A 16,049-nucleotide genomic window follows, 5' to 3' on the forward strand; every position below is an offset into this window, starting at 1 on the left:
GTTGTTATGATATGACTTAAATGGGTATATTGTTCAGGTTGTTAAAAAATGATTCACAAAATAGAGTAGGATAGTCAAGAGATGCAAGTAGGATACATGTAAGGGGAAGCTTTGACACCTTCATCTGTTCACTCCATAAAACTCTGGTGAAGTAATAGCACATAGTGCAGCATTCTTCCAGTCCAGTGGTAGGTGAGGCACCCAGAAGCTCATACAGTTGTTGGCTTCTAATAAAATGGCAATGTCACATTCACCAGTGCTGGGGCATTGTGACCAGTCTGGGTCTAAAAGAAGGGAAAATCTGTAGACATGGATGCAAGGTAGTGGACCCTTCCCAAATACAAAGATCCTTATGGCCAAACACTATTGCTTTTTGATGCAGTCTGTATTTTTGTTCTTTACTATAAACATCAATGAATTGATAACTCTCCCATTTTTCTCTCTATATTCCTTCTTTTGTCTTTCTTTCTTGTCTGTACCTCTTTGTATTTGCCATGCTCTTTAATCGTTTCCATCTCTTTCAATTTACCATTGTCCTTTTCATTTCACATTTCCCAACTCAATTATTTTTTGCTTTAACACGCTTTCTCCTCCATTTTTTGTGGCCCTCTCTGTTGTCCTTTTCTTTCCAATCATAGGCAAGCAATTGATTGAAACCTACTTCGACTTCCGCCTCTACCGTCTCTGGAAAACCCGCCAGCATTCCAAATTACTGGACTATGATGACATCTTATGAGCTTTGCAAAACCCTTCCAGCAGAAGGGTGTACATTTCACTGGAGCTCAAGAGTCATTCCTGTTGCAAATACTTTGTCTTTTGGCAAGGAGGCCGTCCCTAAATCCTGACTGAATTGTAGATGGATGGGGAAGCCATGGATGGAAATCCAAAAGGAGCTCCAGAGCCTTTGAACAGTGCAACAGAAGCCGTACGTCGCCTCTGGAAATGCAGAGAAGCTGATGAGAAGCGACAGATGAGCGCCGTAAAACCTCAGGCCACTGTGATGGTCCATCAGATGAGAGGTTCTTCATTGCAGTTACGGAGCTGGAAACTTCGTTGCAAGACTGAGCTGTATCAGGTCACAAAATGCTGGTCTTTTCAATATCGATTTACGATTTTTGAGGTCCTTGTCATGGCATTTTAAGCTCAGGTTTTCTTAAAATGAATAATAAGTTACAAAAACTTGCACTAGTAGGCAGCAGATCTGACTGTCTTACAAACGGAATAGACCTTTTAAGCCATCCAGGTGCCGTTTCATGGACTTTTTGTTTATTGTTCAGCAGAGGTTAAAATGAGTCTGTGCATAGCCACAAAATGAGGATTGATAGGCTGAAAAACAAATAAGCTAGAACAATAGATTTTAATATACATCTATATAAATATATATATATATCTATATACATAGATACACACACACATATATCTTTACAAGTTAACTATTTTTTTCCCTTTCGTTTGGGTTTCATAGGAATTAAGTGCAATTTTTCTAAATAGAAAATATATCTATTTAATTAGTAAAAAACAAATTTAGAAAAAGAGAAAAAAATTGTAGTCGAGGTCAGCTGGTCGTGTTTGAGACATAGAAGAGAATTAGTTGTTTATCTTCCATTGACTTACATATAACATCTTAGTCATGGTGTTTTTTTGCTGTTTCATTTTGGACGCCAGCATATGTCTGCGCCTTTAAATTTCTGGAAATATTTTTAAGAATGAGTATTGGGTCAGGGTTTTAGAAGCTTGCAGTTTGGGAACCCGTAAGCTTAAAGCAGCAGTATATCAAACAATTTAAAAAAATTGTTTTGTTTTGTAATTAGGTGTCGCTAATTCTATGTAATGGATCAAGGCTTTAATTTTGAGAATTTTCTGCTTATATAAATTGTTGTGGATAAAACCAGTATTTAAATAGCTCCTTTATGACTGTCCTTTTTGTGTGATTCTCTTGAGCATATCATTTAATTAGCAGCAGAATCTTGAATCAGAAGCAACACATCAATTTTTCAACACAATTAGTGATAGTGTATAAGGATAATTAAAAATGCTTATCCTGAAAATGAATAAAAAATCTAGGAGTAGAGCTGATTCACATTTTGGAGTAGAGGAGGTCATATTACTTGCGATACATTACTGCTGCTTTAAGTACAGAAGGTGGGTGATGTATTGACCACCTCTGAAGATTGGGTAGGTGAATACACTGGCACTGTATTTTCAATATACTCCAGAGTGCACTTAAATCTTCCTTGTTTCTTTCAGCATGGTTGTCTTTTCACTACATGTATGATGGAAAATTGACACATTACTTTTGGCAGTAGCGGTGTACTGCAGAAGATTATGGGTTGTCAAAATATTGGGAGCTGTGCTTGTCGCACCTAATCCAAAAATGTGTGCTTGATATAATTCAGGATCCATACTTTTCTCTGACAAAAAACATGCTGAGACCTTGAACACCTTATAAATTAAAGTGTTTTAGTACATGTTTGCAAAATTGAAAAACTACATAATTTGCGTGCTGGAATCTGCCATCAAAATTTATCAGAAGCAATCTGAGGAAGATCTGCCAAATGTACTCATGTATCCTTAAAGTTATTTTAAACAAGATGTTAGAAGCACGATACTGCAGAAAAAGTAAATATAGCTGGAGTAGTTTTTATTGATGAGCGTTTGTTTGGTCGCTCATCTTTTGCCATGCTCGGGAAATGTATCTTTAGCAGAGCAATGGTTTTCTTTCTGCATAGGCCCATTTAGGCTTCACACTCCAAAACTTAGTGAGGTAGCTAATGTATGCCATATCCAATGGGCAGGCTGACATTTGAACTTGTGTTTTATGTGCATTGTCAGTCTTTCTGCCTTTTGCACTGCAGTGTGACCATGTTTAAACAATATATTTTCATAGTTAGTGGTCACTGTATTACCCATAGAAAACGGTGTATTCCTGGGTTCCATTTACAGTACATACTCTGAATTTTAGGTCTTCTTATCAACCATGCCATCTTTGTTAACTGCTTTTGTCATACAAGTATGTATTTTTTGACTAGGATAGATTTTCCGAGGATATGGTCCTCCTGAAGTATAGTATCTTATCAGCTTTGTTCGACGTGTTTTCTTGATAGGATGGAAAGCAAACTTTGTTTTCCTACACTTGTGTCTGTAGTGGTCTCATTTCGACCACACAGAGTAGCCACTTTGTTCTTTGTTGGTGCAATAGATTCGACCTCTTTAACCAGGTCTTTCTTAGACCAAATTGGTTTCACAGCACTCCTTTATGAGCTGTGGCGTTTGGGTTTATAGAATTGTATGTGGGTGTTTCTTACAGAAAAGTGGATATAACTTTTGACAAATGTGACCAGAAGCTTTTCTCTGTACTTTAAAAGAAATGTGACTGCTAGTGCTAGCCACAGGACTCATCTAAGTGAAAGGAAGAGTCACTCAGATTTTTTTGTAAGATGAAAATATAAATTGTGTAACTGGAAATCAAACTATTTCTACATATTTCCCAACCTTGAAATACTCCTTTTCCAACACATGCTTTTCTGTGAACTATTCCAGTTTAAAATTGCCAGTACATGTGGTTGTGGCTGAGTGGCCCTTTGGACTCCCATTGGCACAGTACAGCCTCTACAAAATGTCAGCCACCTGAGAGAATTTACCCCGAGTGTTACGAACTGGAGCTCTACAAGCAGAAAACATTCATACTTCCACTGGGCAGAGGTAGATAATGTCTCCACACCGGTCTTACAAACACTACTGTTGTGACTCTTACAAGAAACGTGGTGATAGAATGACTGTTGACAGCTGTAGACTGTCCCCCAAAATCATCAACGTGCTACTTCTTCGTTTCCCCAAAGGTTAATTGCCTCTTTTTATCTGCAAATGTGTCCAGGGCCATTCTTTGTTTATAAGTAGCTGACTGAAGCGCCATACGTGAGAACTAGTCTACAACCACATAGCTGATGCACTGGTGGGTATTTTATGTGACTGATCTCTGTGGGCTGCGTGTTCTGAATGCTGTCAAAACTTCATATTGTCGGAGTGTGGTCTGGCATCAAAAGTCGTTCCAATGCTTTGAACCTTTTGCTCCCCCCTCCTTGCAAAGCCACCTCACTCCAGGTGGTTTTTGTCCTTATCTGCTGAGAGCCCTCAGCACAATACCAAACTGGTTCCAACCATTTACTCTGGTCTTTTATGTTTTTTGTGAAGTGTACTATGACTTTACCACCAATAGAGGCCACCCAAAGTAAGATTTCTTGAGTGTGATTTCTCAGCCAGGGCAATTTTCAGTGCCTCTACAGTATTCTACCAGGATATTGTATCTAAAATATTGGGTTCGAAAATTACTGTTGGCAGAATATTGTCTACAGCAATATGGTACATATATATATTATATAGGTGTTGGTATATATTTATCTTCAAAGCGTATGTCTGTATTTGGTATGTGGTATTTGCATAGCACGAATCTAGTAAAAAAGGTAGCAGATGTGAAGTTAAGAATAATAAATCTATACTTACCTATTTATACTTGCCTTCATAATATTACTATAGTCGATATTTTGGGTACAGTATTTTTGTAGCACTGTATTTTTGGCTCAGTACTCTGATATAATAAAACTTCTACAGGCTATGCCACATTTCTTCTCTCTTTGGTGGATGTGGGTCTTTAGGTTTCTTACCATGGTGATCTTGGTTTCTGTTACGTTCTTCTCTGCTAATGATCTCCTTTTCAAGCCAAAGTCCTCTGTTGAGCTTCATGCCATCTCAGCTCTGCAATACTCACTGTTTTTTTCTTCAATCCTTCATTTTTCAAAAACGCGATGAAAGACTTCATAAAAGACCATTGTGGAGTGGCACGGCAAGTTCATCATAGAGAGGTTTACATTGATCTTGTTAAGCGTTCTTTTCATTGGGCTATATGCAATTTGAACAGTTGCGAGGGTCAAGAGCCAGACAAAGCATCCATTTTACCAGACAATGTTAAACAAGTGAAAAGTGGAAATGCAGATGTAGAGAACATATTGTTTTTTGAGAATTACATCTGGGATATGACTCATTGTGGGGATTATGAATTTTCGGGGCGTTTTTCAAAACCACTATTCAGGTTGCAGTTCTTTGACCTCGTGGGAGAGGAATAGAAAGCTGTAGTGAGTGAGGCAGACGAGGAAGAAAGTATGCATTTTGTCTAATAACTAATGGCCCAAAAAGCCATGCATGATAGAGAATAGCTGTCATGTTAGCTGCCATCAGGGATGATGGATGAGGTGGTTATATACATTTTCTTTGATATAAGAGGGTAACTGTAGTTCTTCTACTAGCATATGTACATATAGTAATATGCAAAGTTCTTCTGATGATATAAGGAATTTAAAGTAAGACATATTGTACAGAAGCATGTTCCTGTTGACCGATTGATGTAGGTACCAACATTTTTTAAACTTAGATGTATTAAATCAAACCCGCCAGCTCCTGCAGATTGACAGGTTCTTCAGATTCTTCAGCAATATAGATAGCTACGCCTGAAACTTAACTATGGAGTTCAGACTGGGCTCTTGAAGCACAGAAAGCCTGTTGCAGTCTGGAGCTGTAACTTCTAATATATAACTATGGAGATCATATGAGAATTGTTAAGCATGAGTAACCAGTTGCTGTCTGGAGAAGGTGACTAATATGTAACTAAGGAGATCAAACGGGGTCCTGAAGCATGGACAGTCAATAACAGTATGTAGGGGCAGGGGGGCTCCTCCATTAGGGCGGAGGGGCGTCACCCTCCCCACCCCCACCCCCACCAGCAGCAACAGCTGCACAACTTTTACTATAAAACGATAATAAACAATGTTTATTATCATTTTATAGTAAAAAAGCGGCGGGCCTTTGGGCTGTGACAGGGGCGAGGGGGAGTACACAGCACTCCCCCTCAGTATGCATGTATATTTGGCCGGCCATCTCAGGTCGGCGAAACACACATGCACACAAGGCTCTCTCCAACCCAGCAACGCAGGCACTGCGTTGCTGGGTTGGCGAGAGCAGGCAGAGACTTTTAGTCTGCCGTGGAGTGCCCTGGCTGGGCACTCCGTCCAATCCTAATTCTGCTTTCATGCTGCTAGCAGCATGAAAGCAGCATTAGGATTGGGCGTAGGGCAGGCTGGGAGCCTGTGCCTGAGCCCAGTGTAGGAGCGGATGGTTGCGGCAAGGCTCAGCCCGTGACAAAAAGTACATTTTTTGTTTTTGTTGTTTTTTGTTACACCCCACCCCACCCCTTTTCCGTCCAGCAAGCTGCTCATGTGTAGGGGGGTGAACTGACTCCTCCCACTGATTGTGAAACCACGTTGCCCAAGTGAAGCCATGAAATATTAGAACATCTTCCCTGATATATGATGCCTAACCTGGAACTATGTCTATTGATTGAATCTTTACATTCCTTCCCACATGTATCCACATTTTGAACCACTTTTCTTCGTCCCAATATGAATTTCAAATGTTTTGCTTTTGTTCTGTTTCAACCTTCTTTCTGTTTTGTGGTTTGGCCCACCACCTGATCTCATTCCTGCACCTTAATTTCACATTCCCCCATCTTTTATAGAGGAAAATACCTTCCACCCTTTCTCTTCCACTTTCTCTCCCTTGTACCAAAGAAACAGTTATTAGCTCTGCTTTCTCACCCCATTTTGCATGACTCTTTCTGTGGGAAGACACAAGTAAGGTTCTTGTCTCTTCTGACACTGTTCTACTTCCTATGTCTGGTGCACATGGTTATTGGACATGAAGTAGAGAAGAAATATATCATGATCACCAGGAGCTGATGTTAGTCTTGGATGTGTTTGAAGGATAAGTATTTTGGTAGGTCACCCTATTTGGTATTCTATACTTAAACCCCTGTGATTTCTGTAGAAAGTGCTAACTCCAGTGGTAAATCACCCAGGGAAATTTCTCTCACTACTGTGAGAGTATTTGGAAATGTTCAAGTGTTACCACTTTGTTAGGTCCGAAATATTAGAATACTGTAGGTCTATTGAGCTGCTGAATATTCAGGACCATATGGAGGTCTTCGAGGGACACGGGTCATTCCAAAAGAAAAGATTTCCTGTTTTTTCGGCCATACAGCATATGCTGACATAAATATACTGGAGGTAGAGGACCAGCAAACTACAGCATCAGCGATGCCACCACCTCGTCCATTGTATGAAGAGCATCTTGTTGAACTTTCCGCCATAGAAGTGTGCTGGCAGTGACTATTTTTAGCATCATAATCTCTGAAAAGATGGTCTCTAAACAATAGGATCATGTGATGTTATACACAATTGATGCATCCACAGGCATTTGCCACTGGGAAATCCACCTTCCTACCAACTCAACTGGAATTTCAAAGTAGAACAATTAAGAAACAATAAGAAAGACTTTAAAAACATCTTTTGTTTAATTTAAGAAGAAAACTTGGGAGTGTTTTTTCTGTAGAGACATTTTAGGAACAAGTTTATAAATAAATCCTCTTCTGGCCCCCCTAGCATATGTTGTCCTCCACCTGCATATAAGCTGCCACCAAAAATCAGTCTTGTGTACCACAAAACAGGAGAAATGTGAGGAGGCAATGCCATAGACTCTTCTTTTCCGAAGGCTACTCTTTCTACCTAACCAAATACTTTTCCATCTCCTGTCCTTATTCATCAGGTTCTTCACACAAGGCAGCTTATGAATTCTTATAGAACAAGATAGAGTTAAGGTGACATAACAAACCTCCCAAAGAGTGCATGCCGTCAACTTGATCACCAAACCAGACTTCCTGTGTCTTAGAACACAGCAGAATCTGTCTTTATTTTTCAGGGTACAGTTGCGTTAAACAAAGCCTTGAACATCCATTTGAGAAATTATGAACCACGGGCAGTCGGGAATCTTGTGATTTTAGCGAGGTGTGGGATTCTGCTCACAGAACTAGCGATCATTACCTTATAGCAATATTTGTTAGGGTTGTTTGTTGCCGCTGAGGTGAGTGAGAGTGTGAGAGAGAAACGAAACTTGGTGAAGAATTTAACAATGTAGAAAATTATGCTTAGTCTCTCTCGCCATGACATTATGTCAAGACTGTGATCCTTTATAGTCCATTGCTGCATTAACATCCAAGTGTTGTGTAAATAAACAATAAATCACTGCTTCGTGACCTTCTTGCTGATCATAGATTTGCTTTCATGTCTCAGGCTCATAACTTCAATTTTCAGTATATTTGAAGTTGACAATTTTTAAATTAAATCGAACCATCTTTATGGGGATTTTGTTTATCATGACATTTTCGAAACAATTCTTTCCATTAATGTTAATTGTTGATTGTTCAGTATGTTGCCATAAATAAGCTTTATACATCATTGCTATTTTGATTTATTAATTTTTGTTGTATGTAATCAGTGATGCAAGATAATATGCCATTGGAAAATGTGACAATGTGAATTAGAAATGCCCCTTTCAACATCCTCTCATACATCTCCTGAGCATAATCATAAAGCCAAAAAATTGGTTGCAATAACAGCTGGGGGAGGCTAGGAAATAAGTATCACTCTAGATGGTACAGCTGGAGGTGGGCCAATCAGCTAGGTGGGCCAAGGACATGGGGTGAGGTTGCAGAGCTAGAACTGTTAAGGTTGACGTTCAAGATCAGTTGTTACTAAACGTTTCTAGTGCATGCAGTTGCAACATTAGGGTTCTTAGACACGTGACCTCAAGAGAAAAAGAACAGGAGGCCTATTACTTTTATTCCAATGGCACCTTGAACGATTAGACACCAACAAAATGTTCATCCCACCAGAAATTACTGAAATCAACTAATTCTTGAGAATAAATCAGTCTTTCACAAAAGTGACTGCTTTAAATTGGTCATTTTACTTCAGGCATGGCTGACATGTTTATTCCTCCACTAGAATATATGTAAATACTGAAAGGATGAATGAAAATAAAAATGCTTTATTGATATGTGAGAAGATTATTCAATTTATGGAAAAATGCTTGACAGAAAAGAAATTTGTGACAAAATATTACAATTCATGAAAAAATTGTCACTGATCTGCAATGCGATTATCAGAGATATTACAGATTTTACAATTTGATTCATAGTTCACCTCAATAAAAGTGCCCAGGCCTATTGTCAAAATGCCTACATCCTTATGTTGCAATGTTCCATGCTCACAGAAGTTCCTCTTCCTTTTCAGAATAAGAATTATTTAGAATCATTTTTTCCATGAGTATAAAATATATATACATTTGATGTAGAAATTTAGTACACTTTACATGTGAAATGCTAAATTGGCGAATCAACTAATAGTATCATAAAATGGATGTGAGATGAGGTGAGCAAGACTAAAGGGAAATCTTAGATTTTGACACAAGCTGTTGAGTCAGTGAAGGCAGTATGTAAAGCATGACGTGCCAGTGAATGACTGTTCTATACCTCCTAGCTTTTTACCCACAGAAATCGAACCACCTGAAGCCTTAGAACCTGCACTTGTTGCATGTTGTTGAAAATTAGCACAGACACTGGCATATGCGACTTTGTCATTCCATGAATTGTGGGGCCTTGTCCACGAAACGCAGAGCAGAAATATGGATTCTACCATCCCTCCTGTTTGCTTCAGACTGAACAGTATGATTTCAGCATAATGGGCGAACTGTAAGAAAAAATAAATAGTCAGTAGATGAGACAGTTATACCACATGAACATTTTATATTTAGTCAGTAGATGTAAGGCACCCCATTACCCAGGTAATTTTGTTTCGGTGGCCATTCTCCAATTTGCAGATTTCATCCCTGGATTATAGGAATTCTCATCCTTTAGTATTTTGGAAGGCCTGCCCATCATTTTGGATGTGGTCCTGTACACTACCATCTTAAGGATTTTTGGGACACCGGGCAAGGCATATTTTGGGGTCCCCTATTTGGGACAACTTTGAATTGCTTTACCCATTTTCTGCTCGCTCAAGCTGACATGATACCAAACATATTTTCAGAAATGCGATCAAACGAAAACAGCTGAAGTAGGTCTTTTTAGTGGCTCAAAAATGCCACTGGGCAAAGAAAGAGAAAGTCAGGGATATCCAGAGGCAAGGTAGAGAGAAGGTTCACTTTTCCAGGGGGCTTCTTGGGAGATAGGGGCCCTGGGAAATTTCTCACTCTGCCAAAGCCTTACAACCTCTCTGGTTCTTTAGGCTCAGATGAATGTCTGATAATAGAACGAGATGTTAACTTTGCAAATTACCTTTTCATTTGTTCAGAGCATACCTTTTCTTGTCTTTGTTCCAACACAAACATCTGGAAAAATCACCTACAGTGTTCATTGTTTTCCTTAAAATAAGACATTAGTATCTTATAACAACCCTCCCCCCCCCCTTTAAGAGAACGTTCACTGAATGCTTCATCAGCTATGACACAGGAGAAATGGTTGCTTACCTCTTGTACTCTTCCTGATTACTCACTCGGATAGTTGTTATGTACTGATCTTAAACAGTATTAGGATTGACTCAGAAAGTAGCTGGGCGTGTTTTTTCAGAGCTTTCTTAGAATTCTCTTGGATTGCCATAATACTGTATGCTACTAGACCAACTGGCTTAGATATAATGGCTTTCAAAACATAGTAAAATTACTACGATTTCTTTACAAATTCGAGGCAGAAAAAGATGTAAATTATGCTACGCAGATTTGCATTTTTTTGTGAGGCTTAATCCCAAGTTACCGTACTAGCGTTATTATACATAAGGAAAAAAGGAGATGAATGCCATATTGATGGATGAGTAAAATGTGGACTGTGATGCATATTACAATCTGACAATATGTTGTGGATACCCTGTGCCCCTTTCCTTATCTCTAAAGCTGTCAAAAAGCAAAAACTACTGAAGTGGTTAAAAATATTGCCTCTAACAAATGTTGCTAAAATTTCAATTATGCCATAACTCAAAAATAAAACATGTCCTTTAAGAAGAACCTTGTCAAATTTGTTCATAATATGTCACAAGAAAAGGCTACATGGTAATGAAATAAATTAATTTGCTATTACTACGCCTTGCTGTGTTTCCTTTATGTTTTTACCTTCAGACACGGCTTGTCAGTGCAGCCTCTTGAAGATTCGAAACGTTGCAGCAACTGCATTAGAAGTATCATCAAAAGAAAGTTGTGGTTCTTTAGTTTCAGCTTGTGCCATTTGGACATACCAGACAATAAACACTTGCGTAAGACAAAGTCAGTAAGGTGATACGCTGGGCACAATGCAATACAATTCTGAGTGACAGAACCATCTGCATCCCAGTTCTCAGTGCACTCTCTTCATAGAACACTATATTATCATACTTAAAAGGTACCTAATTCACTTTGTTAATATATTGAAACATTGAACTTGGTGTCAACATCATAAGCATTACACCTTTGAATACAAAACGGACAAACTGTGTGTTTCAAATATTGAATATGAAAGTTACCTTATAAAGGACTGGATAATTCTTTAAATTCTCTTCTTCATATTAACATAAAAATACCCAGTTCATGTGGCCATAAATAATCAGCCTTCACACCTATATGTCCAGGAAAAGTGCTGGGACTCAATCAATAAGAATTTCCACAGTGATACAATGTTGAAGTGAGTGTGCCAGGCAGTACAAGTTAAAAGCCTCAGAGTGGAAAAAAATAAACCCAAACTTCTGGGCTGGTGATAAGAAGTGAAAATTTCTAGACTAGGCTCAAAATAAACAATGATTAGAACATTCGAAAGTTGGCAGATCCATTGAAAACAATGGAGTGCTGCGGGCTTTTACTGGCCGGTAAAAGCCCGCAGCGCGAACATTCCAATGTTCGCTTTGTTCACAGCAACAGCTGTGAACAAAGCCTCACGGAGGCCGAGGGGATTTTAATCCCCTTGGGCTCCGTGAGCAATTTGTTTTATTTAATAGAACATTCTGCCCTGAGTGGCAGAATGTTCTAATAGCCTTAGAACCTGCCGTGGCGGGCTCTACCGGCTATTAAAGGCCCTTTCCCTTGTTAAATGCCCTCGCCTTCGGCTCGGGCATTTAACGTGGGAGCGGGCCTTTAATAGCCGGTAGAACCTGCTACGGCGGGTTCTAAGCTATAATATATAATCTTCAGGAGATTCCTCCAGCAATTTTACACATCTAGTGGCTTGTAGCTTTGCGCAGGACTAAGCATAGGCTAATTTATTCTCTGATCTATATGAATAAATGGGCTACATTCAGTTGATATTGAATACATTGAATGCATGCTTTCGTTAACAATTTCAGTCATTCTACAACCATGCGCATTCAATGTCACAATGAGATTTAAATTTATATGACACCTAAATGGGCAAACCTAACAATAAGTAGAAATCAACTAGTGTTGACTCCTTGTGTGATAATGTGATAATCTGCTCTGAGCTCCATGTGCCACAGATGTGATAAGATGAAAGACTTCAGAAGGAACCTTCTAAGTTCATATTGTTGAGCCACTCCTAGGTTAGGGGCTCAAGGCTTCTTCCTTTTATGAGGACAAACTCAGGCTTTGTTTGAGTGAGTTGCAGGTACCCTGCAGAGATTCAGATTCTAATGATGTTCAGACAGGGTCTGAGTTTGAGGATTATTTTTTCCAACAACACTTCAAGATATAACCATAAATTTTTCTATATATTGGTGGATAGTAATGTTCTGTTGGCTACGCCATCTACCCAGCAGCTTTAAGCACAGGCTGAACATCATAGGAGGGAGAACACAAATGTGTAAAACTCCACACAAACTAGGTATTGACGACTATTTGGAAGTTCAAACACTACAAATGTTTTCTACTAGAGAGTTCTGAAGTTAATCAATTTAGGATAGTATTAGGATCCCCATGAATGATGAAAAGTTTAAAGTAAGACCTGATGGTTAATTGCTTACAAAGATCACTCCCAAAATTGGCAGCACCATTAGATAAGGACCATTAGTTCAGTAATGGAAAGAATGGCATCTACTACCTGAAGAATGGTAGCCTTAGTAATAAATGCACCATGGACAAAACCCAGATAGGTAGGGTTAGAGGCGGTTGTAAAGAATAAGATGCTTTTGGAACTGGTTAGCCACTGAAATTTTCAAACATTCCCCAGGATGTGGTCAGTGAACAGCACTGCTAGCTGGCTTTGAGTTTTTTGAATAGGATGCAGATTTGACCAGTGTTCCAAAATGAGGGGATACTGGTGTAAAGTGCAGTCGATGCACTCCAAAATTGATGTAAGGTCCTCAGTGAGGATATGGATTTCATAATGGATGATAGAATGTTTGGAGGGTCCATGAGATTTTGTAGAATGAACAGTGGAGTTGTCAGTGCTGAGTTTAATTGTTTAAATTTCTTTTAATAAAATACAATACTTATAAATCAATTAAAATCTGCACAGAATGAGCAACGTGGATGGTGAAAGGAGTCAGGACAGGGTTTCACCACTTTAAATAATGCCTTATTGTCACTGTTAGTCTTGAGAATTGTTTTTAGGTAGCCATTGGCTTTGGTGATAGTAATTGTTTTGCATGTGCTGCATGGGAATAGTGAGGCGAGCTGAGGATTTGGATTAATGTCCTGCCATCTCAAGTTTGCATCTATTTTTTGTTCAGTTCCTGGAGGAACGTGTGTCAGAGTCAGAGGGGATAGTAGGAGGAAGTGAAAACAGAATCTGGCTGATACTTTGGAATGAGAAACTTTTAAAGAAGTGTGTTTATGAGACAGATGGCTTTCAGTGTCCATTTAGTGGGAACTTAATTCTAGGAATATGAATAGCAATTGCTGAATGGTTGGACTGGTGGAGTAAAAAACTGGCAGTTATAGGTTAGGAAAGTTAAGGGGAAACATAACAAGGTCACTTGTGTTGCTTTTGGAATGTGTTAAGCGAGTGATGTGAGATGTCAGTTTGACTGAGGCAATGAGTTCAAGAAAAGAAAGCCTTTAATGGCATGGTCCACAATTAATTTAAATTCACCAAGGTACATTGGTACATTTTGCTAGAGTAAAAGACTGCAGGCTGATGAGATAAAAACAGAGATGTCAACACTTAAATGTTTGCTGTATCTGGTTGGGCAACAGATGAGATGGAATATGGCAAAGAAGATGGGTATGAGAGTTACTTTGGCCAAAAGGTGTTCATAGAGGAGGATGACTAGTATCTCACAGGCTGCAAAGAGATATTGTATTTATAATAACAGTATCTGTTGTGTGCGCAGTTTTATTGGATACATTTAATGCTTTGTAAGTTACACACACCAGGATAAGTTACCCCCAAGCTCATTTGAGCCAATGCCATTATTAGACATTCACAAGTTTCACTTTTTTTGGCATGTACTTATTTGTGGCTATAAAAAAGCTTTGCAAATTGAGTATTTTATTTGCAATTGATCCTCTTACAGGATTAGATGATATTTATACGGATGGCGCAATCACCAGTCCAGAGGCCATCTCCTAACTTGCCATTAATATCCTTGGACACAGTTGACGCCTTATACCCAGACTTGGGGCCTGATTTAGACCTGGGTGGTAATGGACTGACCACTGGTTTTCCGTTGGAAAACCTGTCTACCACTTTGGCGGTCTGCCTGCCCAACTTAAACGTTTGCAGGACTATAGGTGAAAGAACATTTGAGTCCAGCTGACTCTGCCTAGAATCTCCAGCACCTTCAATGACGGCATTGGGAATAGGGGCTGATGACAGGACCCCAGCCACCTATACCACCGAGCAGATTTGAATGTGCCTTACTACCAAGCCAACTGTGGCAGTCCGACCTCCACACCTGAGTTGGCGGCTTGGATGGGAAACAGGGTACAAACCTCCAATTTTTCCAATTTCACTTCCGTTTTCGACTGGACATGACTGGACAAGACCTTCCATTGTTGCTGTCACAGTACCACAGAGAAAACACAACCACCCCCCTCCGTCACCAGACTTAAAGGTAGGGTACCCACACTGGCTGTGTGGTCACTGCATATGAGCTCAGGACCCCTGCAGTCATATGTCACAGCAATTTTTTGAATTACTGTGCCATGCATATGCCAGGAGCACATTTAGGCTGGACATGGATAGGGACACACTGATACATAACACATATCGCACACATACACAACTGTCATTTTGGTGTCAGTATTCATTGCCAAATGAATGCTGGCACCAGAGTGATGTTACATTTAAACCCGTTGACTATGTCCATGTGTGCACAGTGCAAGTGGACCTGTACCAGTGATGTTGTGCTTCCAGTTGTGTATGTGAATCATTACGTCTATGTGCATGTGCCATTCAATTAGTTGAGGTAGAGAGTGCTGGAGTGGGTGGTTATGGCTGTATGTGTGCCAGTTGCATGTGTGTTTGGTGTTGTTGTGAATGTTTGGCTGTGTGTTCTGTTAGTGTGTGCAACATTAGGGTGAGTATTCTTGTTGTGTGGTTGTCATCATGATGTGTGCAATTGTACTTGTGTGTGAGTGTGTTTGTGTAGATGAGTGTGTAGTTGTGTTGGTTGTTGACAGTTGTGTTATGTGTGGTTGCAATGTCAGTAATGTGTGTGTGTTGTGTCATGGATGCATGGCAATGTGTGTTTTTGGTATGTACGTGTTGTGTGGTGTTGTAATGGCAATGCATTATAGTGTGTATGTGGTGTGTTGAGTAGTGTGTTGTGTAGGAGGACACATATGGCTAAAGAACAGTGTGTGCGCGTGATTTACCTGTAATCTACTGCCACTGCCAATGTACGACGTCCATGGGGTCCAGCAACGGGCTCCCTCCGTCAGGAATCCGCCACCAGTACACCGCCTGTAGGACTGCAACATCTAAATAGGGTCAGCAGGAACCGGCCAGCCTGACGGCTAGAAAGATCACTCCGTCGTTGGGGTCTGCGGCTCAGCTGCAATACATCTAAATATGGCGGGCGGAACACCGTTGATTTGACGGTGTTTTCGAGTGCACAATCATAGCGGATTGGCAGTAATAATGCCAAGATCTAAGTCAGGCCCTTGGTTTGATAACCCCTCTCCCTCAGGACACTACTGAATCTCCTATCTGGTAAAGTGTTCAGGGGTGGACAATCTAGCCCAATCCC

General features: G+C 39.8%; 1 protein-coding gene across 5 annotated transcripts in view; it reads left to right on the top strand.

Moving 5' to 3' along the window:
- The window catches only part of NSMF (NMDA receptor synaptonuclear signaling and neuronal migration factor), a 183,638-nt gene extending 172,625 nt beyond the window's left edge, over positions 1–11,013 (top strand). For all 5 annotated transcript variants that reach the window (XM_069241389.1, XM_069241392.1, XM_069241388.1 and 2 more), the window contains one exon: positions 639–11,013. In XM_069241389.1, coding sequence (XP_069097490.1) covers positions 639–736 — 98 coding nt within the window. In that variant the 3' untranslated portion in view covers positions 737–11,013. The remainder of the gene's footprint in view (positions 1–638) is intronic.
- Positions 11,014–16,049: the final 5,036 nt, after the last annotated feature.

This window comes from Pleurodeles waltl, chromosome 6 (assembly GCF_031143425.1).
Source record: "Pleurodeles waltl isolate 20211129_DDA chromosome 6, aPleWal1.hap1.20221129, whole genome shotgun sequence".
Classification (NCBI taxonomy): Eukaryota; Metazoa; Chordata; class Amphibia; order Caudata; family Salamandridae; genus Pleurodeles; species Pleurodeles waltl.